At 38.8% G+C, this 26,530-nt stretch overlaps 2 protein-coding genes across 2 annotated transcripts; one reads left to right on the top strand and one right to left on the bottom strand.

Moving 5' to 3' along the window:
* Positions 1–559: 559 nt before the first annotated feature.
* On the bottom strand, positions 560–2,945 carry LOC117295278 (cell division control protein 42 homolog). The gene is made up of 2 exons (XM_033777837.1): positions 2,791–2,945; positions 560–2,037 (listed from the first exon to the last, which is right to left on the bottom strand). The coding sequence occupies exons 1-2, from the start codon at positions 2,909–2,911 to the stop codon at positions 1,520–1,522; spliced, it is 639 nt and encodes a 212-aa protein (XP_033633728.1). The 5' UTR covers positions 2,912–2,945; the 3' UTR covers positions 560–1,519.
* Positions 2,946–3,263: 318 nt separating this feature from the next.
* Positions 3,264–26,130, top strand: LOC117291051 (circularly permutated Ras protein 1-like). The gene is made up of 20 exons (XM_033772616.1): positions 3,264–3,383; positions 5,797–5,981; positions 7,663–7,725; positions 8,046–8,168; positions 8,940–9,122; positions 9,503–9,671; positions 11,238–11,508; positions 12,125–12,205; positions 13,074–13,122; positions 15,907–16,075; positions 17,192–17,276; positions 17,853–18,056; positions 18,520–18,709; positions 19,170–19,421; positions 19,842–19,964; positions 20,697–20,792; positions 21,722–21,813; positions 23,351–23,465; positions 24,792–24,956; positions 25,724–26,130. Exons 2-20 carry the CDS (start codon positions 5,820–5,822, stop codon positions 25,841–25,843), a joined length of 2,712 nt encoding a protein of 903 aa, XP_033628507.1. The 5' UTR covers positions 3,264–3,383; positions 5,797–5,819; the 3' UTR covers positions 25,844–26,130.
* The last annotated feature ends 400 nt before the right edge of the window (positions 26,131–26,530 follow it).

Raw genomic sequence — 26,530 nt, 5'->3', positions numbered from 1 at the left:
TTCTAGCTGTCCTCCATACGGCTCTTCAAAAAGAGTGGTGGTTATTTCACTCTTTTAGAGGAGTTTCACTCCAGGACAGAGAGAAAAATCACTCAAAAAGATGCAAAATTCAATCTAAAAGAGTGGAAGACCACTCGAAAAAGAGTTTTCCTTTATATGGCTCTTCAAAGAGTGCCTTTTCACTCTTTTACATTAAGAGAGTAACGGGCAATAGAGTATATAACAAACGGAGAAACGTCTCCCTATATTATACGAAGACCTCCCACAGCTAAAGCATTTTATAATGCAAAACACACAAAGTTGTAACTCAACCATGGTGTTTCATTTCATTTCATTTTATTTCATTGATTAATTTCACAGGTAAAAATTCAAATACAGACAATAAGAAGTAAGAAAGCAAATACATGTACATACAATTAGGAGAGAGAAAAGAAAAAAGAAAAAAACCCAAAAACGTAGCACCCCTGATGGATTTTAAAAAGGTATACTAAACTATCTGCTGATGCCACAATTTAAGAAGAGACAAAAAGGGACATTACAGATGGACATTATTATGGCATACAATATAAAAATATAGAACTATACAAGCAGTTAAAACTATAAAAGCACTTAATGGGCATTAAAAATACAAATTCTTTAAAAGAGAGATTCTAGTTAATTATAATGCAAAAGGCACTATAAACTTGAGAATAAAAACAGCAGCAAGGTATTTGATGGGCAAGGCAACTAGAAAGTTAAACTGTTTTGGTCAAGGGGACATCCTGGCCAGGGACTAATGATTTCTGAGAGAATTTGTGAAGGAGGATAAAATATGGATAACTGTATCTTTAATGCAGGCCGGTAGTTCGTCCCATAATCTAGGGAATCTGTGAAAAAGAGAATGATGGGCAGCATTGGAACGAGCTTGTTGATATGGACAAATTTAACAGATTCGATTCTTCTATCAATTAATGGGAATTAGAGTGTCCGTGTCAATGTCAAATTTGTTATATTTAAACATTTAATAACAAACGTAATTGAAAGGAAATGAACCCTGTTGATTAAAAGAGGCACACCCAGCTTGACACACCTGTCTGAATATTCAATTTCATTTACAGAATCAATTAAAATGTTATTTTTCTCTCATTATTCTCTTGCAACTTTGATGACCTCTGAGTCCAAATTTCCACAGATTTGTTTATGCATAACTGTTTGAAGAATATGGAAGGCCATTGGCATTACCAGACATTGTCATTTTGGGTGGGGAGGGATACTATACCATACGTTATATTCAAATCATTCTTGTGTGCCTTTTTTCGAAGAAGTGGAAAGTTGGGTGTTTTCAGCGGGGGCTGGGGTTGGGGATCTCCCGCCCACTCTGCATTGGTTACTGCAGGCTGTGTATCTGGGCATTCTGTTTTTAACAATAATTAGGCCTTTTGTATAGTGTCGTTCTTTTTTCTGCTTAATAAATACATAAGTGCAAAATTAATGTTAAACCTCATTGAGACGAGTCAGTTCCATAGGTTTTGAAGGCGTGCTACCGGACAGAATTAGATCTTAACTTGCAGCTGTTGTTTCGATGTTTCACGCAACATAAAATTTTCCTGACAACATTATTGGAGCAGCGTCGCCTCCAGCATTTGCACCGACGATTTGCTTCCCTCTCCCGTACAATATGCGACGTGGCCTGTTCGAATACATCCCGGACTCCCTGGCGAGTTAACGCCGAACATTCGAAGTAGCCCACAGCCCCAAGATGTCGGGATGCCTTCTTGGCCATCTCGTAGGTAACTCGCTCCTCCGGGTTTGAACTTTTTCGGAGATCAGTCTTTAGCCCAACCAGGAGGAACGGGGCGTGGGGGCAATAGTGCCGTATCTCGGGGACCCAGACCTCACGAACGTTGGCTAGAGACGTGGCCGAATTGACTGAGAAACACACGAGGAAGACATCAGTGCCTGGATAGGAGAGGGGTCTGAGACGGTCGTAGTCTTCCTGTCCAGCCGTGTCGTACAAATACAACTGAGTCGGTTGTTTGTCTTTTGGGAGAACCATCACTGTAAAAGGAGTAAAAATGCCTTTATTAAGATTGTGCAAGAACAATCTAGAAACTAAAGCTTATGTGAGAGTTTTTAAAAGTTCCACATGGAAGTACCTCATAGGATTTTAGCACGTATCGCACGTATTTCAAAAAAGAAATTGTTGAGGCTTCTAATAATTCGGCATTGCTTTTTGGAAGAGTGACCTTCGCACTCTCTATACTATAGACGGTGTGATTTGCAGGCACGATCTGTACAAAGCGGCTCAATGTGAAAGAAAATGTCATGGAGATCGATATTGCACTGTCTTATTTGTATACATTTTTGACGGAGGAAATGGGCATATATTGAAATTTCTTCAGCGGTTATCCTCTTATTAAACACTTGAATTTCACGGTGGTTATGACGCAAAATGTAATGAATTTCCTGTATAACTAGTTTGGTATATTGCCTGCCAGAAAGGCTTTGGAATGACACGTTGACTCTTTATAAAGACTAGGTCTAATTTAATAACCTAAGATAGTTTCATATTACCCAAACGGTAACGCCGTTTTCCAAAGTTTTCCCGTACGTTGTGTGATAATTTGTCCCCATCATACACACACTGCAGATTTTTGTTTTTTTTTCAACTAAAAAGGCTCTAAAAACTTTGGGCTTGTTTCAAAAAAAGTGGGGGGGGGGGGGTAATTTAACGGTAACTTGGCCAGGGATGATGCCCTTGAAAAATTGGTTCACCCGTATAAGGCAAAAGTAGAAGTAATGTACACTTACCAGAATACGTGTCGAAAACAGTCGGTATGTGATCCGTCAGAAATCTATCCCTGGCATAGCTGAAGAGAAGGCTGGTTTTACCGGCCCCACCGTCGCCAACAACTACCAATTTCATGCTCATCGTAAAAAGTAATAGTATAGTCTTCAAAAAGTAGTCAAACACCGTCTTGCTCAGTTGTAGTTGTTCTGCCTGATATTTCGCTCTTAAGTTATTCGTTGTACAATTGGTTTAATGTAGGAGTCTTTGTTTTGTCCTCTTATTTATTTATAAATAATTCGAGCAAAACTTTTTTTGGCCTATGACACCACTGGGCGGAGCCGGCCACAGACCAATCGCCCGCCTCCTGCATGCCTTAAAATAGCACATGACATCATGGTGTTTATATACAGAGCGTGTCATCAGCGCACGTAAAAACAAGCTCGATCGAAGATTGCACCACACATTCTTTTACGCTGCATGCATCGATCACAGGATCCGAGGAAGTAGTAAACAGCAGCACACAGCGCTAGTACGCCAGCTCGATTGGTGCTGTATTACTATTATTCTGCACTTTTACCCGATTTGGGCGATTTGGACATCATATAATTTGGTAGTAAGTAGCAAATTTTGCATTCTTTCCGTCATATTTCTGACAAGTGGTTTACCCATTCGATATGTTATGACAGGAATTGACTCTGTACTGTACACACTGTGTAGTAACTACACACGTAATCGTAGATTTACCTTCATATGTGGTGGTGGTGGTATAGTGATACTGTACTTCTAGAAACTATAAGGCTCCCCTGTGAGCGAGAGCCTTATAAGCCGTGTTCGCACTGGACTTAATTCGGGCAAACTAACCGAGCCAATGGGTAACTTACCCATTTTAAGTCCAGTGCGAACAGCCTGGGTAGTTTTCCTGACAGGCAACTTACCCACGCCGCGGGGTTAGTTTTTACCGAGCTAAAGGTGCCCAGGAAGATTGACCGAGTGCCCAGGAAGATTGACCGAGTGCCCAGGAAGATTGACCGAGTCAGTTTAACCGAGCCAGAAAGTCCAGTGCGGACGCAACGTCTCGGTTTAATCTTCCTGACACGAGGAAGCTGACATGTTTTGTCATGGAAGAATAAGATTTTCATGATTATCGAACTATTCAATGTAGCACAAATCAGGAATGCAACTCGTAAGCTGAAAAACGCGGAATAATTATCCCGTACACGGATTTATAAGTTCGAGAAATGACCCGTTCAGAAGTTACGATCAAAAGTTTCAATTTGACGGTGATTTGTACAGCAGTAATAGGCAAATGCAGTCAACAACAATTAGATCGCGTCCTAAAGCTAGCTGAATATTGGTCCCTATATGTCTTTATGCACAACACAAACACAACGGAGCCAGGCCGTGCAGAAAATAGTGTAGAAGGTATTCCTAGCCGCGTAATGGGCCCTTTGTGTCGGAGCATGCCTCATTGGCAGGCGGCGTTGTGCATGCTCTTTTGCCTAGCAAGTCTTTCAAGTCTGCAACAACCTACTTCTCGCAATTGATTGAGGCCTCAAAGCTATTGTTGTACTTTATAGACTACTCATCGGCATTTAACACTGGCTCCCTGTGTCTCAAAGGATCCAATTTAGAGTTCTTACTCTTGCATACAGAGTTAAACTTGGCCTAGCCCCTAATTATTCAGAATTACTTATTCCCAAAAAGCAACCTACGTCTGGTGTTCTCCGATCATCATCTACCGCCCACCTGGAATTCAACACCGGTCCTATCCCCCGCACTCGCTATGGAAAACAGGCCTTATAGCTGCACCCACTCTCTGGAATAATACTGGACTGGACTCATTTAAAACCGCTCTCAAAACACACTTATTTTACTACCTTAAAGCGGTTCAGTTTCTGCTATTTCATCATTTTTTTTATATTACACTTCTTGCTGCAGTGCTTAGAAACCTGGTATTAAGCGCTATATAAATGCATGTTATTATTATTATTATTATTATTATTATTATTATTATTATTATTATAATTACTATTATTATTATTATTATTTATACATCCATTCTCCAAGTGTGTTGCAATATGTGTGTGTAGAACAGGAAACGAAAAAATTGGGGGGGGGGGGGGGGTCAATTCAATTGTGTGATTTCACTGTTCATAAATTCCCATGGATTTCTCCAACCGAACAGCTCATTCTTCCGTTTACCTGGCTACACCAAAACAATGAGTTGAGTTTTTACTAGCAAAATAAACATTTGAATTTGAAAAGTAAATAATGCCAGCAGTGAGTCACTAGTTGATATACATTGTATAAAAAAATCTCAAGGTCATGGTTGGTAAGATATTGTACAAGGCCTATTACAATGATAATGAAATACTATAAGTTATCACACAAGCGCGAGTGGAATACGGAAAAATACAGCGCTTCTGCGTCCCATATCCAACGAGGCCGAAGGCCGAGTTGGATATGGGACGCAGCTGCGCTATATTTTCCGTATTTCCACGAGCGCGCGTGTGATAACGTATTTATCTTCAAGCAAATTTGGCCCATGACATAGAACACACAGTACGCATGGTAGTGATATTAGCCGTGCAATAAAGGTTTTTATCACCACTCAATTCTGCGAATCTGATTGGAGGATTAGCGCGTACTTGAAGATAATGAGTTGTTGTCATGGTTGTAGTAGTTACATTGGTGGAAAAAAAACTTTAAAATTATCAAACATTTTGTATTAGATTTATATCCAAATGCTGTTAACATTTCCAAAGGTAGTTTTAAATGTGGAGAACCTGATGTATGGGAATAATGGCAGACAAGTTCACTGACCCCCTATTATTTCCAGTAAAGAATTGCTAATTCTCGCTTTTCAATGGGAAAATAGTGTTTTAAGGCCCCACCCCCTGTCCCAGAGGGACTCATTGCTAACTTGAGCCATAATTGAATCCCTGAAAAAAAGTTACTAGAGCATCTGATTGAACAAAAGTCAAAGAATCATCTTTAATCTTTGTATGAACCCCTGTTTTAAAAAGAATCAAACAAGGAAATCTTCAAAATGGAATTCGGCGGGAAGTTTGTTTACCTGAAGAAGAAGAGGAGCAAGGAAGACGCTTCTAAGGTGGAGGAAGATGATGAAGAAGAGACTTATTGTGTCGAAGAACTCGACCAGGGACTAAATAAGCAGTGTATGCCAGGAGCTACTGCTGATGATGGCAAGGTAGGGTTTCAAATCCGTGTTCTTCAAAATGTTATATTGCATAATGAATATGTGTTTGTTTGTACTTGGTTTATGCCTCTGAAGAAGGTCCGATTTGGATCGAAAGCTAAGGCCATCTACCCTACTCATAATATGAATTTTGTTTTTCAATTTGGATCGAAAGCTAAGGCCATCTACCCTACTCATAAGATGTTTCTTTATATATTTTTTATGCAAGTCGTCAAGGTGTGGGCTACAATCAACTGTTTTTTTCCAGGGGCCATTGCTACTATACCTTGCCCACCTTCTCTTGGGGCTGAACAGGGTAACCCCCTTAACAGTCCATGGATGTAGGCTGACTATTTACAATTAAACACACTGACATAATAGAAGCAGATCGGCAGGGCTTGAACTGGGGGGGGGGGGGGTATCCATGAAACTGCACGATTGTAGTTTAAAACTGTTAATTACTCAACTGGACCAGTGAGTTTGTTACACGACTGGAATCAAGCCTTTCTACACAGTTTTACATTTAAGCTGTTTTGGGAACATACAAGCACTAAGAGAACCTTTTGTCTCTTTTTTCTTGTTGATAATACGTACCCGTAGTCATCTTTATTCAGTAGTTTAGTTGCTGTTTATTTAGCCAACATGTAGGCTTATGGGTAGTTCTGTTAAAAACGTGTTAGTTTTATTGTTTTTCCTGTAGTGTTGATACTGTACTTTTTGAAATGGCAGAAAAGAAGAAAACAATAATAGTAATAATTTCCCATAAAAACAAACTCTTAAAATGCTGATTTTTTTTTCCCAACATGAATGAGTTTCATTTGTTATCAAATCAAGGCAACCATAGTAGTTACTGAGGGAACCAATCCAGGAACCATGAACTCTATGAGCTAGGTCTTATGTGTTTGTGCCATATAGGACAGAGTCACTTCTTTTCTATTCATAAATAGGGGAATCAATATGTGGTGAAGAGGTTTTCAACTAGTGGTTAATCCCAACGAGGCCTGGTTCTTGATAATTTTCCAAAATGAAGTCGCGGTAAATTATCAAGAACCAGGCCTCGGCGGGTTTAAACCACTAGTTGAAAACCGATTCAACACACTTTGATTCCCATTCATAAATACCTTTTCGGTCAAAAACATCATCACTTTTTGGTCAAAAAGTAAAACAAATGCAAAAAATTATAATTGTTAAATGGTTTCTTTCAACACAACACCCCTCCAACTATGAAATGGTAGAGCCCTCCACTGCCCTCGCGTAAACAACTCCTTATAAGGGAATGCTGTGGGCGTCGCGCGTATCACATGATGTGGCACAACTGTTTCAGCCGTTGCTCTCGACCAATAGGAATGACGAAACTGTCTTATAAGAACAGGTGCAAGGTTGCGTGTCACGCTCATGAAGTAACACTTTTTACCGGTCATTAACAAAAGGTTTATGCACACCCACGTGAGGCGCTCTCCACCAATAGGAGTAGAGAAACCGTCGGGGTATTTATGAATACCCATTTATATTGCGTTATAATGAAGGAAAAACTGAAATTGAACTAGTCTGTTTGTGAACAACTTTAAACTCCTTTCTTCAGGAGACGTTTTTCAGAGGGTCAAATTGACCTTAACGCTAAATGATTGAGTTCATACCTTAGATTTTTATATCAATAATTTTTTTTAATCGACTTGTTCATCTTCATTTACAGACATGCATGTTGGATATTTTAGACTCCGCAGGACAAGAGGAATTTTCAGCCCTAAGGGAGCAGGTGAGATCAATCTTAAGTTGGCTTCTCGTTGAAGATACACATGTGTACCCTTGCATACATGTACATCATTACGGACTGTCAAGGGTTAACCTTGTTGGCGTGTTGCATTTTTTTTTACCATCCATTTGCGGCTTTTCAGGTTTTGTTCAAACCTTTTCTGATGACCTTAAGGGCAACTTGTTAAAACCCATTTTCGACCATATTTATGGCCCCTACGGTTTCTAAAGACTTAAATTATAGACTTGTGAAGGCAGCCAGCACGAACTTATAAATAGTGTGAAAATAAATTTTAAAGCCTTAGTTTTGTGCATTTGTTTCAGTATGTTCGAAATGGCCAGTGCTTTATCATTGTCTATGCGATTGACAACAGAAAATCATTTGAAGAAGCTATCAACATTTACAAATGGATCCAACGTATGAGACGGACCGGCAAAACACCCACGGTGAGTATGAAATACCAGTGCATTCTACAACTATGACATCACCAGCTGAAAAAAGCGCCCTCCCAGAAGTTGATAAAGACCTAGACTGGTTCCCTGTCTTTATCCCTAAGGAAGACTTGAACTTGCTTTTCAGAACCAGTGAATTCATTGGATACAATGATTTTATTGAATAAACGTGCAGTGACGTAAGCTTTCCGTGTTTTGATTAGTCTGAGGCAATGTGGGTGCAGCTGACAAACATCACCTCAGACCAATTAAAGCGCAGGATGTGGAAAGCTTATTTTTGTCTGCATTGTTGTGTGCACTGGTTAGCAGGTACAGTTCATAAACAGTCGCGTTTGACTGCGTATGTGAAATGGATGTAAGTGAAAGGTGATTATGGACGGGGATTGAGCTAAGCTGGAGGCAACTCTTAATTCACAAGCCTCAAAGTGCGACGTCAGATGTTCAGGCTAATAATATATATAAAGACCTATCAGACATTGGCTGCAAGAGATTTGTGAGCGTGTACAACATGCATGATTCCATTGTTTGACCTCAGCGTTTGCGGCCAATGTACAAGTGTCTAAACACTACCATAGGGCAACATATGTACTGTAAGTAAGTGCTACTTGTTGCACACAGACAAAAAGACATGCTGATGCACTGTCAGCTGTTCTTAACTGCTGTCTACATTTGCAATATCACATCTGATACTCTTTAGCAAAATTTGACACGATTTGCTTATAAAACTAAGCCTACTAAGTATGTGAATTTTTGTGATTTCAACAGGTTCTTTGTGGCAATAAGTCTGATCTCTCTGACCTAAGAGAAGTTCCCAAGGATGAGGGTGAGAAAGAGGCAAAGGATAATGGCATCTTGTTCTTTGAGACGTCGGCTAAGACTGGAGACAATGTGACAGAGAGTTTCCATGCACTGGTGCGAAACACACCACGGACAAGTTCCACATACAAGGTGCTTTTCTTTGGTCATTCTCTTTGACAACCATTTTAATTGTATACTGTACTGTGTATTGTACATGTACATGCGGGGTGTAGTTTAGCTTGCAGTAATATTAAATAAGATGGGACCAAAAGGCACACTCAATGATATGAACCATGTTATGGTTCGAATAAGGAATTCCGTGTGACCTTCAACCAAATGTTATTGAACTACTTGCAGGTAGTAATTTATTAACCACACTATTTGATAATGTAAACAATAAAATAAAAGCTGGTGATATTTATCAACCCAAGCCGAGGTTTAGGAAAGGCCCCTGTAATTATTTACTGCAATGGAGAAGATTTTGGAGGTGGGAATTTTCTCTTCATGACAGTGTTGGTGTCTTTTTACAGGCTGTGGTTCTAGGCGCAGGAGGTGTAGGCAAATCAGCCATCACTCTGCGATTTGTGAACGACTCTTTTGTGGACGATTACGACCCGACAATTGAAGACAACTATGTGAAACAAGTGGTGGTGGAAAATATTCCAAAGGAAATGCTCTCAGCAGAACCAGGAGAACAAGGTAGCATTCTGTCATCTTTGTTTTTTTTTGTTTTTTTTTTTGTTTTTTTTACTTCCATGGATCAATTTCACCCAATGGTAATGATTGGTCGTGAAGCTGAGTATTAAGTTGTCTGACAAAGAAGATAAATAATATTTTTTGGGGTTGGACAAAGAATTGACTAGAGTGGGATTCGAACCAACGACCTCCGGATTAACGTGCCGGCGCTTTACCAACTGGGCTATCTAGCCCTATATTGGTGGGACAATTCTTTGTTCAACCCCAAAAAATAATTTCAAAATTTACCCAGTCAGTTTTCCTTGTGGTTTATATTGAAGATAAATAATAGATGTTAAATTTGCATCGGGGATAATGAATATTAATTTCGGTTTTTACCCATACACCGATGTGTATTAGCACTGTATACTCAGTACTTTCCCGAGTACAGTGAAAAAATATCACAGGCATGTTACTCGGGTGTAATTGCAAGGGTCGTGGGTTTGAATCCCACCCGAGTAACATGCCTGTGATATTTTGTCACAGTACTCGGGAAAGTACTGAGTATACAGTGCTAACACACATCGGTGTATGGGTAAAAACCAAAATTAATAAAGAAGATAAAGTATACTGTTCGAAACGGCGAAACCACACCGGCTCTAACTCTTGCAAGATTATACTATTTATATTATAGTTTCTTCCTAATTGTCTAATAAAGTTTACGCACCTGAAAGCAACAGACAGTTGTACTTATTGATACCAAAGTGCGAGGTTACTAATTTTATCTTGCCAAAAACATACTTGCCCCTGAGCAAGACCATTCTTTGGAGGATTTAGAACACAGCTGTGTGCCCCAAAGTCAAAGAGATTAATAAGGGAATCAATATGTAGTGAAGAGGTTTTCAACTAGTGGTTTAAACCAGTGGTTTGAAGTCGAGGTAAATTATCAAGAACCAGGCCTCGGTGGGTTTAAACCACTAGTTGAAAACCGATTCAAAACACTTTGATTCCCATTCATAAATACCTTTTTAATTAAAAAAACATCAACACTTATGGTCTAAAAGTAAAATAAATGCAAAAGTCAAGGCCCTCGGGTAAACATCTCCTCACAAGGGAATGCTGTGCGTGTTGCGTGTATCGCGTGATACGCAGTGGACACTATTGGTAATTGTCAAAGACTAGCCTTCACAGTTGGTGTATCTCAGCGTATGCATAAAATAACAACCCTGTGAAAATTTGAGCTCAATCGGTCATCGAAGTTGCGAGATAATAATGAAAGAAAAAAAACACCCTTGTCAAACAAAGTTGTGTGCATTTAGATGGTTGATTTCGAGACCTCAAGTTCTAAATCTGAGGTCTCGAAATCAAATTCGTGGAAAATTACTTCTTTCTCAAAAACTATGGCACTTCAGAGGGAGCCGTTTTTCACAATGTTTTATACCATCAACCTCTCCCCATTACTCGTTACCAAACAAGGGTTTATGCTAATAATTAGTTTGAGTAATTACCAATAGTGTCCACTGCCTTTAATGCAGTTCCTGATGTACCCAGACAAAGAAATCTAGCTTTCATGTTGTTACCTCATTGCAGTTCCTGATGTACCCAAGAGAACGACATCCAGCAATCCTCTCAGTTGGGTTTTCAAAAGAGGCTCCAAGATTCTTGGCACAGTTGCTGGCCCACCACCCCTTGGCACAGATGCTGCCCCACCACCCCTACCACATCGTGGCGTGGGTTCGGCTGATTCCAAATCCAAGAAGAAGATGGTGTACCGCAAGGCAGACGCTAACGTTGTGCTGTTGTCCTTAGGCACCCTTGAGGATGAGCCGACAGTGATAACGGGGGATCCTGTGCACTGCAGGTGGGTCAGACCCTCTTCCTCAAAAGGGGTAACTAGAATTGGGTTTTGTCACAGTCTCTGCCCAAAAGGGTTAACATACAATTCAAATCTTTATTCATCATGCCCAGCATGAAAATCACTACCTTGATTAGCACATTAAAATAAATCATTGTTTTTTTGGATGAGAGATTTAATCATTCCAAACCTCTAGTTTTCTAATTAATTCATCATACTGCCAACCAGTGAAAAATTCATCAAATCTCGGCCCAATGTAATTCTTCGCTTACGTAAAGATATTTCACAGGTATTAGCAGGCATTTAATTTGGCTTTTGCACTATGCGTATTCAACATTAAAAGCGTTTTTTCGGCATTTGCACAGTAAGCGGAGAATTGTGATAGTAAGCGCAGAGTTCAGAGGTAAGCAGAGCCATGAAATTGGGCCCTGGTGAGAAGGTTTCAATAAAAAAAAATAAGGGAATTTGGCACAAGACTTATTTTGATTGCAGCAATCAAAATAAGCAATGGTGATTTGGGAAGTACAGTGTAGTCTATAGGTTAGTGTCATCAGAAAATTAATTTTGTTTTCAAAGCAGTCCTGTACAAACTATCTCAAACTGTTTCTTGTTTTGAATACAGTAAGTGTCAATCTGTGCTTTCCCTAATCTCACATCTGGAAGTTGCCGACGAGGGTGGTGACGGCAATAAACAATGGAAATGGTAAGTGAAATTTTTCGTTGATTCAAGTGGTTAAGTCTGATTGAAAACAATGAAAAATTGTATTGTTTTGTCTGGCACTCCGTTTACTTTCATACATGTAGGAGATGTGGTGCTACTGTTTCCAAATTTTACAGGGCTCCCGATGGAAATGTTGACAGGTGTCAGTGAGCTTTCAAGTCTGATACAGACTACAAGACTAGATGTAGTTCGTAATACACCCCAAACCGAACCTAATGTTTTTTATCATGCCATAAAACACTCCAGTGTATTCTCGCTGCTTTATTGTTAGCCCTCTCTGTGTGCATACGGGAATCCCATTCAAACTGTTTTGTTTCAATTTCGGCCTGAGTGAAAGTTGCAAACCTGCGTTTCAACGCAGGAACTGGCTTATTTACCCAAAACTGAAATGCCACATTGTAGTAAATACAACTTACAAAGTTGCTATGAAGCTGTACAACTGTGCATGTAAGGGTATGATAAAAGTTTAGGGGGTATGATGCGAGAGTTATCAGGTCAGTGATTAACCAATCAAAATTGCAGATCTCACTCGGGTGTATGATGATTACTATTATCTTCACGTACGCACTAATCCTCCAATCAGATTTGCAGAATGGAATGGTGATATACACTTATATTGCACGGTTAATATCACTACCTGCGTCTAATGTGTTCTATGTCATGCGCCAAGTCCGCTCATGGAAATACAGAAAAATATAGCGCTTCTGCATTCCATATCCAGTGAGGCCGAAGGTGTATTCCACTCGCGCTCATGTGATAACTTAGAATGTTGTACTTGAAACTTTAAAAAAATGTACTATGAATTATATACTAACAGAGCTCAATTAAAACTCATTTTGTTTTATTACAGCGAGTTCTGCAGTCAGGTCAATGACAGTTTGGATATTGAAGAAGAAGAGGTATGAGACATCCTTCATATTTTTGTTTACTTTGGTGCCAGTTTTTTTCTTTTTCAATTTCCTTTCTTTGAAGTTGTTCTTTAAAGTTGTTTAAAGACACTGGACGCTATTGGTAATTGTCAAAGACTAGTCTTCGCAGTTGGTGTATCTCAACATAACAAACCTGTGAAAATTTGAGCTCAATCAGTCGTTGAAGTTGCAAGATTTGTATAAAAAAACAAAAAACACCCTTGTCTCACCATGGTCACACAAAGTTGTGTGCTTTCAGATGCTTGATTTCGAGACCTTAAATTCTAAAACTTAGGTCTCGAAATCAAATGCGTGGAAAATAACTTCTTTCTCAAAAACAATGTTTATACCATCAACCTCTCCCCATTACTTGTAACCATGAGAATGGTCTTATGATATTAATTAGGTGATGCACGAACACCTATTGTTATTGCTCTGTTTTTTATTCTTCTCCATCTTCTTCTTCTTCTTCACCGTCAACTCTTATCTACAGCATAACTCAAGATTCAAGCCAAACTGAACCTTGAAACTCACCAGACAATTGGACCTCAATACGAAGACGGCACAGTTTTCATTACGTCATGATGACGTCATTAGGTGTCAAATTACAAGGTTTTTAAAGTTGAAAAGGGACCATTTTCGTTTTGCTGTATCTCAACGAATATGAAAGCTATGATGTTCAAAGTTTTCGCATCTGATAGACCAAGACTGGGGCAACATTTGAAAAGTTAACGTCAAAATCGTACGACCTTAGCATCCGGGTCGTTACCCTGGGTCGAAGTTCACCTTCGGGTTTTTTTCGTCAAAAAACAACTTTCGAGCTTTTCTACGGAATAACTCAAGATTGAGATTGAATGGAATGTTGAAACTCAACAGATAGTTGAACCTCAGTATCAAGACAACACATACTTAATTACGTCATTATGACGTCATCGGGAATTGAATTACGTTAGATCAAAGTTTAATATTTGTAAAAATCATAACTCAAAAACTATGATTCAGATTTTGACAATCTACACATCATCGGATAGATCATTAAAAGTTGGACAAATGCTTCACAGAACACGTAAAATATTTTTAATACTTCTAGTGCAAAACAAAATTTGAAAATTTCATAAAATCTTATCGTATTCATGTTTTTAAAACTACTGATCATTTCAACGTAATTTTTGTTTCAGATTGTAAAACAGCAATCCCGCTCAATCTTTTGCACAGAAATAACAAAATTTGGACCTTTACATCAGTCGAAAAGGGACGTCAAAGCACCTGTTGACCCACGCGTTTACCCCATTTTGATCAACAACGCACGCTATGTACGCTATGCAGTGCAAGCGCGGGAATTCACAAAAGTGCTCTCTTTAGTCCAGCGAAAGAGGGCGCTGTAACGTTTTTAGTAACATCGAGCGCTGAGTGAATCGCGGTGAATCGCAATAGTTGAGTAATAATGAACAACGTCTCGCACCAAAACTACAAGTAGGAATACATTTGCATTGATGTTATAAGATACATTATACACCTTCAGATAGTCCATCACATAATTATAAAATGTTTACAAGTCATACATCAGCTGAAAGGTTTTAATGAACTAGTCAGGATCTACACAAATGAAATCAGTTTAAACAGGGCTTCTTGTTCAAACCAGAGGTTCAAAATAATGGGTCAAAGAAAAATAATTTCACAACCACACATTTGATTTTTTATATATTTATACGTCATTGGGTAGGTATGTAACAACTTAAGAAACGATACACAACATTGACTATTAAACCTTGACCTCCAGTTAAACAGGAAGATGCAGTTAATTATTTGAAAAAATATTACTCCAGAACCAGAAATTAGTTGTTTATTATCTGAACGTCGTCAGATAAGGCTTTGAAAAACATTACTAACGCTATAATTTGTGACCTGACAAAATTGTCTTCCGGTTCAAACCGGATGTTTAATATTTGAAAAAAATCATAACATCTGAACCATACATTGGATTTTTTCAATCTATGCATCATCTGAAAGGTCTTAATAGACTTATCACGTGCTATACAATATGCGACCCTGTTTGACCTTGACTTCCAGTTAAAGTTGGAAACTGATATATAATGTTTGAAAAATAAAAAAATCCTAAACCACATGATTTGATTTTTATCATCTATACGTCAAAAGAAAGAATTCAAAAGACATCACCAACGCTACCAAGTGTGATCTCATTTGACAGTACCTTCCAGTTCAAAACGGAAGTTGAAACTTTATATTTGAAAAAATCATAACTTCTAAACCAAATATTGGATTTTTACAACCCATCCATCATTTAAAAGGTCTTAATAAACTTATCACGCGCTACATAAAAAGTAACCCCTATTTGACCTTTTATCCGATGCAAACCGGAAGTTGGTGTTTAATTTGTAAACAAATCATAACTCCTTAACCAGTCATTGGATTGATGAGGTAAATGTTGTCACCAATTCATTCACTCACTCACCACGAACACCTTGTTTTTGTAGTAAACAAAAACTGTACATGTACCTCTAGTTATATTGAGTAATTACCAATAGTGTCCACTACCTTTAACCTCATTCCATTGAGTGATTCACTGGAATCCTTATTCACCTAGAGCACCTACAGTAAGTAGCCAGAGCTTCCAGGGCCCTTAAGCGGGCCCTGAGCCCCGGCCGAGACGGACTATCAAAGTACAACAAAGTCAATGTAAATCCTTGCCTATTCTGTGGTCTCTGGTTATGGAGTTATGCCTGATTATAGAGGTATGTTTACTTTTGATCTTAGATTCCTAAGGAGAAGAGTGTTGACTACCTCCTTGCTGCAGCTGAAGGGAAGGCCACATCATCGGACAAGGCTGGTGGAGACAACATGGCAGCGTGTACAGGCACAACAGTATACTGCATTGATATAAGCGGCTCTATGGCATCTACCACACAGATCTCAAACCTCCAATGTAAGTCAAGTTGGTCATCCATAACCATCTTGAGTATCAAGAAAGTGCTTGAATATCATTCGCCTTGAGCCACTTAATTTGGTGGATTTTGGCACCGTACAAACTCTCGATATTATTATTTCCCTCCTCTCATTTAAAAAATATTATTTGGGGTGCAACAAAAAAAAATTTAATGATAAGAGTGCCAAGGTATAGACCTCTTTTGCAACGTCACCGCCCGAGTTTTTGCCAACGCAGGTTGGAAAACTATGGAAAGCCATAAATGCAAATCAAAAAAAGATCGCTGCTCTTTGTAACAGTGTTGCAAAATTATTCAAAACTTGTGTTGATTTTGTTGAAAACAAAACGACTAATTATGATAGGGATTTTTTTATTTAATTGAAAGCTTGCAGAAAATGTTGAATATAGTTTTAAAATCTGTAAATACGATTGAGTGTTTTACTTACTGTAACATTCAGCCGACCATGCCAACCAAGGCGGTTTGTTTATCAACAAAAGAAAGGTCTATGCCTGTAAATTTCTCCGTTACAATGATCTGATGGAGTTGGCCCCTTTTGTTTCCTGTATTGAGGATGAAGATGGTAACTAGGAAAGATGTTGAAATCAAAAACAATTCTAGATGTGGAGTTATATATTTATACTTATTCTAATTTTTTGTTTCGTTTCTCGTTTTAAATAAAAAGTACAATTAAATGCAAATTAATTTGGTAAAAACATTAAAAGATACAGCAATGGACAATTAAAATACAGAGGAAGGAAAAAGAAACAGCTGGAGCATGAAGGATGTCCTAAAAGAAACACAGTTCCTGTCTAGAGGCTCCCCTCTCCAGCTGATCCTAAAGCGAACAATAAATTGAAATATACAAACTTGTAATTATACACAAACAGCATTTCAAAATATCACATTTACGCATTCAAATACAAACACTTGTAATTATACACAAACAGCATTTCAAAATATCACATTGACGCATTCAAATACAAATACAAGGGCAAACAAGAATGGTTACAACAAAGATGAAAACTACCTCAAAAATTAGTTGAATCCAATGTTAGTATATGAATGGATTTGGAATGGATTAATGGGTTTTCTTGTTTTTGTTTTGTTATAATCAGCTGAATGGATGGCAGTGCAGGGGCAAGGAACAGCGGGGCCTCAATACGTCTCCAGATTGGCATGCATGCAAATGGCAGTCAAGAGGTAGGATTTATAGTAAAAATGTGAAATTTGTTATCATAAGTTTCAACAGAGAAATCTTTGTGAGAGTGGAGCGGGTTGCCTGGCTTCCATTGGCCCATCAGTTTGTCATACATTACAAGAAGAAATTATAACTAATGGGTTATCACATTTGCCAGTACGCGCAAATTTTCCGAATAGATGCTCCAACTGGAGTGTGATATAAAAAGCTTTATAACACACCTCTTGTTTGTTCTGTATTCTGGTTGGCTGAAACACGGTCACGTGGGATGAACTATGTGTATAATAACCTACTCCCAGTTTTTATATTGTACTCTGCGTATTGTGAGTGTCAATGCGTCATGCTTGGCAAACGGTCAGTGCAAAAATGACATTCGAAACTTTGCATGTGTAAAACCAAAAACATAACCTAACCTTATTGACTTAATGCGGCTGGAAGATAAATTCAGCCTTGTTGGATATGGGACACAGAAGCCCTAAATTTGTCCGTATTCCACTCGCGCTTGTGTGATAATAAGTTTTGAAGTTGCTTTTCTTATGGTCATGACGATTGCATTTTTTGTCTCTGAACAACAACAGACAGCTGGAACGATACGAGTTGGAGAACCCTGACAAAAAGGTCATGTTGGTGACATTCACCCAAGAGGTCAAAGTTTACGGGGACTGCTCTGAGCTTCCCGTCACCATCACTGGGCAGAAACTAAACGACACTCAAGTCCTCATAAATGAAGGAAAGGAAATAGCGACAAGACTCAACACACAGCCACTCAGTGTGACCTGCAAGTAAGTCTAAGGCTTTTTTGATGGTTGTTTTTATATGATATATCTCACTTAACTGATCTTTGGGCTATTGATGACCCTAAATCAACTCACCAGGGACACATTGTCACCTACTCCTGGCAACGACATTGCAATATTTTTTCCCCCTTTCCGTCAAAATTGGCTCTTTCTGTCAAAATTCAACATAATGAGATTGGCCTGCTCATTTACCAAATCATTGCAATGTTGTTTGTGGGAAAAATATTAGCCTCTTGGCATGCATGCCTGGGCAACATTCTTGTGAAAATACTTTGACAGTGTTTGCTGTTTTCTCAGTTATTGACATGTGACTGTTGATTCCTCGAAAAACTCAGAAATTTAGGGGTACTTTGAATCCCTTTCAATTTTCCTAGTGGTTTAATCATTTCTAATTGGCATCTAATGTACAATATTTCATGACCTCTTTTTCTTTGTCTTGAATTACCAGTCCTCTGAAACAACAAGTCTCACAGCTCTCTGAGGCTGGCTCAACGGCCCTTGGACCAGGCCTAGCGGTCTGCCTTGGCCTTCTGGCTAAGCAGCCTGGCTCTGAGATCATTCTCTGCACTGATGGCATGCCCAATCAAGGAGTCGGTTCTCTACAAGGGAGAGCTAATGATACAGATTTCTATGATGAGGTGAGTGTTTGAAAGTTTCTAAGGTTGACCTTGAATGAGTTCAGCTGTCGGTTTCACCAAGCTCTTCCTCAGCAAAGCAAAAGATTTGACGTATTTTTTAAATAAAACGAGGATATAACAAAGATTTGGCTTCACAACCAGAATAATATCAAATGAAGTGAGCGTTTAGTCACTATGTTTGTCAGAAGTTTTGAAAAAAATTCTTGACACTGATCTAACCACAGAGCTCTGCATTTGCATCCCCCCTGAATCTCATGCCAGACAGATCGTCATGTTTGTAGAATATCCCTGGCAAATAGTGGCCAGACGAGACCTTGTACAAGCTTAGGCTTCTTGTCAGGCCTCCCAATACATTAAGCTCTGATAAGTAGTTTTCCCTGATATTGTACTGCGTAATGGTATGGGAAAAAAAAAAAACAGAAACCTAAACCTAAAATTTGAATCCTGATTATTTTCTCAGGCTGGCCGTATCGCAGAGGAGCAGCAGACAACCATCTCCATCATTGGCATTAAGACGGATGACCACTGTGCCTTTGAGCAAGTCAGTAGGTGCGTCTCCATCTCCTCGGGGACGGTCAATATCCTAAACCCTCAGGAGCTGACCAGACAGATACGTAACCTTGGCCAAGCAAAGGTCATCGCAACCAACGTTCAGGTCACTCTCATGCTTCACCCGACCCTGCAGTTTGACCCGGAAACTGAAGGCGCGGAGGTGAGATTTTTTTTTTTACAGGAATGGGTGGGGGGGCCAACAATATTTAAGATCATAAGGAATTTTCTTAACTAAATTGTTTCCAAAATGATATTCTAGAGAAGTTTTCAATAAAACTGAAAATGAGCAAAATAAGTTTCATTTCCAGATGGAGTTCTTACAGGAAAACGGCTAAAAATAAGTCAATAAATAAATAGAGAAAAAAAGAAAAAAAACAAAGACCTATTAGAGCTTATAAATGGATGTATAAAAACCAGGCAAAAATAATCTATTTAATTTGTCAACAGTGCATAATTTTTTCAGAAATAAAAACACTTCATGAGGTAATTGAACAGCCCAACAAACAATTAAAGAAGCATTAATTTATTTTCCAAGAAGTACCATGTAGATTAAAATTGCACTTTGTGGTTGGACTCACAGGCTGCAAAGAAGAGCAAGATCGTCAAGAACTTTGGCAACATCCAGCAGTCAACTGACTTGACTTTCAGCTTTCAGCTACGACCCGAGAACAGCGCCCAGGAGTTACAGAAATTACCATTCCAGGTAAATTGTTTTCTCTATCAGTTTTGCCCTTAAATAGATGGAAGTTTGCATTGGGGACAAAGAATATTAACTTTGGTTTTACCATATACACCGATGTAATATACCACCAATAGGCAAAGATCATAGAGCGCCTTTTAGGCGCTACGGCGCTCTATGATCTTTGGTTTGCACTGAGTACTTTCCCTTTTTTGAATCCCACCCGAGTAATGTATTAGTACTGTGATTTTTTTCACAGAGCTTGGGAAAGTACTGAGTATATTATACAGTGCTAACACATTGGTGTATATGGGTAATAAACCCAAACTAATGGTCCCTATTCAAGTTTTTCCCTGTCTGGTAAACTAAACGATTGATTTTGAATTCAGATGACCCAAATCTCTTAGAATTGTCGCAAGAGAACGCTTCGTTTTGAAGGGTGTAGTACCCTGCCCCCAAGCCGCCTACTTTGACTCCAAACATTTGGTTGTTGATTTACTGTAGAGTGGAGTATTTTGATAGATTCTGTACTGTACCTCCAAACCACCGCAGTGCTGTCGTTTTAAAGATAGTTTGATAGAGTTACCACAGAACAAATTACTTTGATTTTTGAGAGTGGCCTTAGACAGACACCAAGCGAATAAGAAACATTAGAAACCCTTTGCTTAAATGTATTACATGAAACAAAATCCTGACTGAAAACAATTGTTGAGTTATATCAATGGTAACCGGTATGCTCCTTTTTACTACATGTAGGTTCAGATCAAGTACACAAAGATGGACGGGCGTCGTTTCCTTCGCATCATCACTGAGGAACGTGAGGCGACTACTGATAGGCAGCAAATGGAAGAGGTACAAACACAAATACACATCAAATCTTGTTATTTTTAGTGGGCTAGAGCATTGGCCGAAAGTTCAAATGGTAGAATCATTGGAGTGTGGGTTCAAATCTCTCCTGTACAAGGGTTTTTCTCAGAGCCCTCGGGTTTTCCTCCCTCTTTCGAAAAATCAAACATTCTGGCTGTGCTGCATGGTCTTAAATGTGTTGTTTGCTGCCAAAGGTGCCCATGCATGCGGCTCTGAACTCAATGTAGCCACACCCTTCGCACTTCTCAGGTGCAAGCGAGGAAAATTAGACCCCCCCCCTCAAAAAATTAATTAAAATGAATTCATATTACTCTTATCACACAGGAGTACAAGGCTAGGACAGTGCACCCATTTGGGTGCCCGTGCTGCATACTTCAAAGGGGTTGAGAGGGTTACAGGAAGCATAGAGAACTTTAGTATTAGGCTACTGGTATATGGTGACACAACACCCATGGGTTTAAAAAACACCTGATGATAAATGCCTATTATTGTTGTTGTTAATGTTATTGTCATGACCAAATACCAGGGCCCAATTTCATAGAGCTGCTAAGCACAAAAATTTGCTCAGCATGAAATTTCTGCCTCGACAAAAAAAAAGAATTACCGACCATATTTCCAAATGATTTTCAGGATGAGCAAACAACAGCTGATGGGTACAAGCAATGTGCGACAAATGGATATTTGGTTGGTACAAGTAATCCTGTTTTTATGAAGGAAGACAACTCATGCTAAGCAAATTTGTTTTGCTTAGCAGCTCTATGAAATTGGGCCCAGCTCATAAGATGAATGTTAAGAAAATTAGAACATAAACCGCGCTTTTGAAAAACATTTATGTAAAAAGCACTTCAGTGTCCATATATTATGTCCCAGGTTTTGAAGATTTACAGCTTGTTTCTTTGCCTCTTTGTTCGTAGACCATGAATGCTGCAGTGACGTCAGTCGCAGCTATGCGTCAAGCCGCAGCTCTGGCTCAACGGAATCAAACTGAAGAAGCTAGGCTTCATTTGTAAGTTCCGCATCTTTGCAATAGGAAAAGAAAAAACACTCAAAAGTTATTTTGTTTTTGCCATGTTAAAAAAAATGTGTACAAATGTAATCACAAATGGGATTTCGCTATCGTCACTTTTGTGCAAAAACTTGTTTGTCATGATGTTTCGGACAGGGCTAACTGGAGGAGAGCCACAGGGAGAAAACAGGCCAACCCAGAACTTACTGTAGTGGACATCATGCCTTAAAACAGACATGATGATGATGACTTCTCTGTAAATGTGGGCTTTGTGCAATCGCAAAATTGATGCACTTGGCCATTTACACAAATGCTACAATGTTTGTCAGTAAACAGTTGCATACATATAAGAGCCCTACATTTGTAAATAGATCCCTCGCACAGGCTGCCATCGGTGAAGTCATGTTGTCTGGCCATGCTCAACTCTCAGCCAATGATATTCATCCTGATGATTATCTCATGGCCGAGTGTACACATCATGGCCAAGTGGTTCAGAGCATTGAATTCAACTTCTAGTGGTTAAGTCAATGAATCCCTGTCGTGGCACTTGTGTTCTTGAGCAAACTTTACTATAATTGCTTCTCTTCACCCAGGGGTATAAATGGGTACCTGCGAGGGTAGAGGTTGATATTGTGTATGAAAAAAACCTTTGGATCACTACAGTTGCCTATAAAAGGTTGTGTATACTGCCCAGGGAGCTGAGAAAGATAACAGGAATGATATTGGCCGAATGACAAGGGCACTAACGCAAAGCGCCTTGAGACGATTATTGTGAAATGCGCTTTGTAAGAATTGGCTTCAGTGAGGGTGCTATTTGAGGTTGTGACATCCTATGCAAAGGGTATTGTCACATAAATACAAGGGAAGGAGTCCTGAAAAGAGATGATGTTTATTAAGGGAATAAAAGGGTAGCGGCGAGTTCTTCAACGTACGTTTAAAGCCGGCAGGGTCGGCGGCAGTGTGATAAAGGCCCAAGCCGAATGTGAGGGCCTTTATCGCATGGCAACGACCCTGCAAGGTTTTAAACGGACGTTGAAGAACGAGTCACGTCACTACTCTTTTATTCCCATTCATAAATGCCTTTTGTTAAAAAACTTTAAAAAATAGACACTATAGACACTTTAACTATAGACACTTTAACAATTGAAAATTCGCGGTTTGAAATAATTTTTTCCAAAACTTTATGAAGAATCTGTTCGATAATCTTGCGCGCCCGACACGCGGAAGCCAGCTCAGTGTGCATAAACAGAGCTCCAGCGTGCATAAACAGAGCTCCAGCGTGCATTAACAAAAGGTTTATTCACACCCACGTGACACGCTCTCCACCAATAGGAGTAGAGAAACTGTCTGGGGTATTTATGAATATGGTTTTATAGAAAATAAAGAAAATAAGTTGTTTGCTAATAATGCAGTTGTGAAAAAGGACATATCCAATGCATGCAGGGCACTCTGTATGACTCAGTTAATGAAAGATTATGCTTTGCACTTCATGTTCCTCAACAAAGTCCTGATTTCTTTGTCCAATTCTATCATCTAGGTTTTCCAATAGACGATTTTTAAGCCGGGGACAAGCGAACCACAGTGGACACGCAGAATCAGCTGCCAGCTATTTGGTGGCCGCTTCAAATCTCGATGATATGCTTCAGAAAAGGGTAATTATATGGAAACAATTTTTTTTAATAAGGAACCTTACAGAATTGGTAAGAAAAAAACTTGTCTAAGGTCACAGATTTACATAAAGCCTACACGGTCTAATGAGTATAATAGTAGACAAAAATCTGTCTTTGACTATTTTCTCATGACCAAGATGGTCGATCGATATCAAAGTTTTACAGAATTGTGTTGGATAACATAAAGTGCTTATCACTGCCGCCAGCAACTGTTTTGTTGGCCAAAAAAACAATTCTATAATGTTCGTTTAAACCCAGTCAGTTTTCTAACATAGTTAGAGTTAGATGTTGGTCCAAATCCGCTCTAGTCAGTTTGTCTATGTCCAACTGTACATTGTATTTCTTGACAAATTGATTGTAAAACTTGACAACGCAGTAGTTTATACATGTACAGGTTAATCTAACGTAGCTACATGTAGTTTTCTATCGGTGTGTGACATGGGCATGCATTTAATATGCACAATGATGCCTCTGGTGGTGGTTGCAGAGCAAAATGTGTTACTAATTTGCAATCTTAAAGGAACACGTTGCCTTGGATCGGAAGAGTTGGTCAATTAAAAGCGTTTAAAACCGTTTGTTATGAAATGCATATGGTTAGAAAGATGTTTTAAAAATGCCATTTAATATTCCTTTTTTCAGTTTGTGTCTAATTGTGTCTACCGTTCAAATGCATATCAGCCGATAGGAAAAACATTTGCAAACATTCTCAATTCGTTTTCAATGGCCGGAGACCACCAACATTCTTTTTATGATACAAAAAATCAATATTACATGTTTCATAATTTTCCCGATCAGCAAAACCTAACAAATGTCATAACTCAACACAGAAACGGCCAACTTGTTTGCTTCAAAATTCAGTAGAAAGCTCAGAGTCGACAGTTTGTAATGTAGCACTGTGCGCATGCAACATGGCTAACATCGTCTACTGCGAACGCGTTTAACTTGTGTGTTGCTACTTTACCACTCCAATAATTATGAATGGAAAATGACGTGATACCAGCGACGGCAGCGAAAGGCGGTAACACACATGGGGTACAAAGAGCTCGCTGCGGTCGGAATGTGTACAGCCTTTTGCAGGCGCTGCGGTTCACATCCATAGTGTTTCCACTGGAAGCGGGTGCAGCGCTAATCGGATTAATTTGAGCTTTTTGGAGTTGTAACTCCTACCGTTCCTTGCTCTATGGTGCAACTTTCAGTTTGACACCTTTTGGGAGTATGGATTAACAGCAGTATTCATTATATAATTGCTACTGATAACAGGGCAAACAGAAAATTTTATAGTTTTTGATGTTTTTGTATCATTTTAAGACTGCTAGTGGACCAACAAAGATGAAGGGACGTTCTGCCAGTGCAAAGATGCGGAAAGGTCAAGCGCCAAAACTAGGTGCTCTCAGCAATGATGATGATGATGATGAAGTGGATGATGACATGTATTCTGCTCAGCTTAACCAGCATACCAGGTCCAACCTTCAGGTAATGAGAACGATGAAAACAGCCATCTTAGTTTAAGTTCAATTTTGTGTAATTAAAGCATTTGTGATGAGCTTGCTTGGTCTTCACTGCTGGTTGGTGACTGGTGCTGTTAATGGACCGAGGCAAATGGTTCATTAACAGCGGCCATCGGCCACCAACCAACAGTGAAGAACCATTGATTATACTGTTATTGCCATTATAAAATTCCTTATGTTGCCCACCCCCCCCCCCCCCAAAAAAAAGGAGCATGAGCAATGGAGAGCTGCTGATAGTATTGAACATTGTGAGATACGTCTCCATCTGAAGTTATACAGTTTTTGAGGAAGAGGTAATTTCTCACAGATGTAATTTCTCACTCGGATAATAAAAGACTCCAGGCCTGAGCTTTTTATCATGCATCTGAAAGCACACAAAGTAATGCAATAAGAGCGTCTTTTCTTTCATTATTCTCTTGCAAATTTGATGACCAATTGAGCCCAAATTGTCATATGTTTCTTATTGTATGCATTTGTTGAGATACACCAAGTGAGAATACTGGTGTTTGACAATTACCAAAGTGTCTAGTGCACTGCAGACAAATATATACATGTATCAGTTATTCAGCTTTAGCTGTAGCTTAACCCCATAGACGATGTTTGGCTGTTTGAAAAAAACATACAAACTGTTTTGGAGTTTTTCTGAGAGGAATTATGTCAAACTTATGAACAGGATTGGAAGTATGGAAAAAAAATATTCATTTTGCTTTCATTTGTATTCTTTATCACCAGTCCTACATGCCAGCAAAATCTAAAGCCAGCTATGCAAAGAAGAACAGGTCTGTTCCTAACACAGCAATAAGAGAGCAATACTACAACATTAAGTCATCTGATGACTTGAAGAAGAAATAATTCATTCACAAGCTTGCTGATTATTCTGAAGCGCTTGTTCGGGTGACAACCGTGCTGCAGTATATCGGACCATTACAAAAAGAATTTTGTTTATGAAATGGGCAAAGTGGACACTTAAAAGAGAGGAGTATATTCTTTGTTAACTTTATATACCATACAAAAACAACCTGTGAACATTTCATCAATATTGCTGGTTATGTTCTACAGACGTGCAGCAACTTTCTAATTGCAAAAAAGAGAGAGGAAATGGGCGATCACACTTAACTTTTGTACAATGTCTTTCAGTATTCTATGGCACTGTTTTAAAGAGAACATAAAAAGTTGCATGCCTGGTTTTATAAACAATTATTGAAATTGTTCTTTTTTTTTTTTTTAACTGTCCAAAATGTGCTTTATGGGGTCTTTGTTACGCTATTTTGGAAAATGTTTATGACAAAACTATTTCTTTTGAGGGTTTGAGCTGGCATGACTTGAAAAGCCAGTTAGATTTCAGGTTGAACTGGTCATTGTATCATGAAATATTTAGCAGTTGTGTTCTTTGTTTTTTTAAATCCTGAAGTCTTTTTAAAAGTGTAACAATATATTGACAAGAAAAAATTATATATTTCTAATAGCTTGTATATTAACTCAGAGGCATCGTAAGTATATATATTTACATTTCTGTATAACCAAAAGAAAGTATAGATT

Source organism: Asterias rubens, chromosome 1 (assembly GCF_902459465.1).
Source record: "Asterias rubens chromosome 1, eAstRub1.3, whole genome shotgun sequence".
NCBI classification, from domain to species: Eukaryota; Metazoa; Echinodermata; class Asteroidea; order Forcipulatida; family Asteriidae; genus Asterias; species Asterias rubens.
This window is presented reverse-complemented; position numbering and strand designations above follow the sequence as displayed.

Coding starts and splice junctions, on each gene's coding strand:
- LOC117295278 (XM_033777837.1), bottom strand. CDS start 2,911: ATGAGCATGAAATTGGTAGTTGTTGGCGACGGTGGGGCCGGTAAAACC. Junction 2,038..2,790: donor TGTTTTCGACACGTATTCTG/GTAAGTGTACAT, acceptor CTCCTTTTACAG/TGATGGTTCTCCCAAAAGAC.
- LOC117291051 (XM_033772616.1), top strand. CDS start 5,820: ATGGAATTCGGCGGGAAGTTTGTTTACCTGAAGAAGAAGAGGAGCAAG. Junction 9,672..11,237: donor AGCAGAACCAGGAGAACAAG/GTAGCATTCTGT, acceptor ACCTCATTGCAG/TTCCTGATGTACCCAAGAGA. Junction 24,957..25,723: donor ATACCAGGTCCAACCTTCAG/GTAATGAGAACG, acceptor CTTTATCACCAG/TCCTACATGCCAGCAAAATC.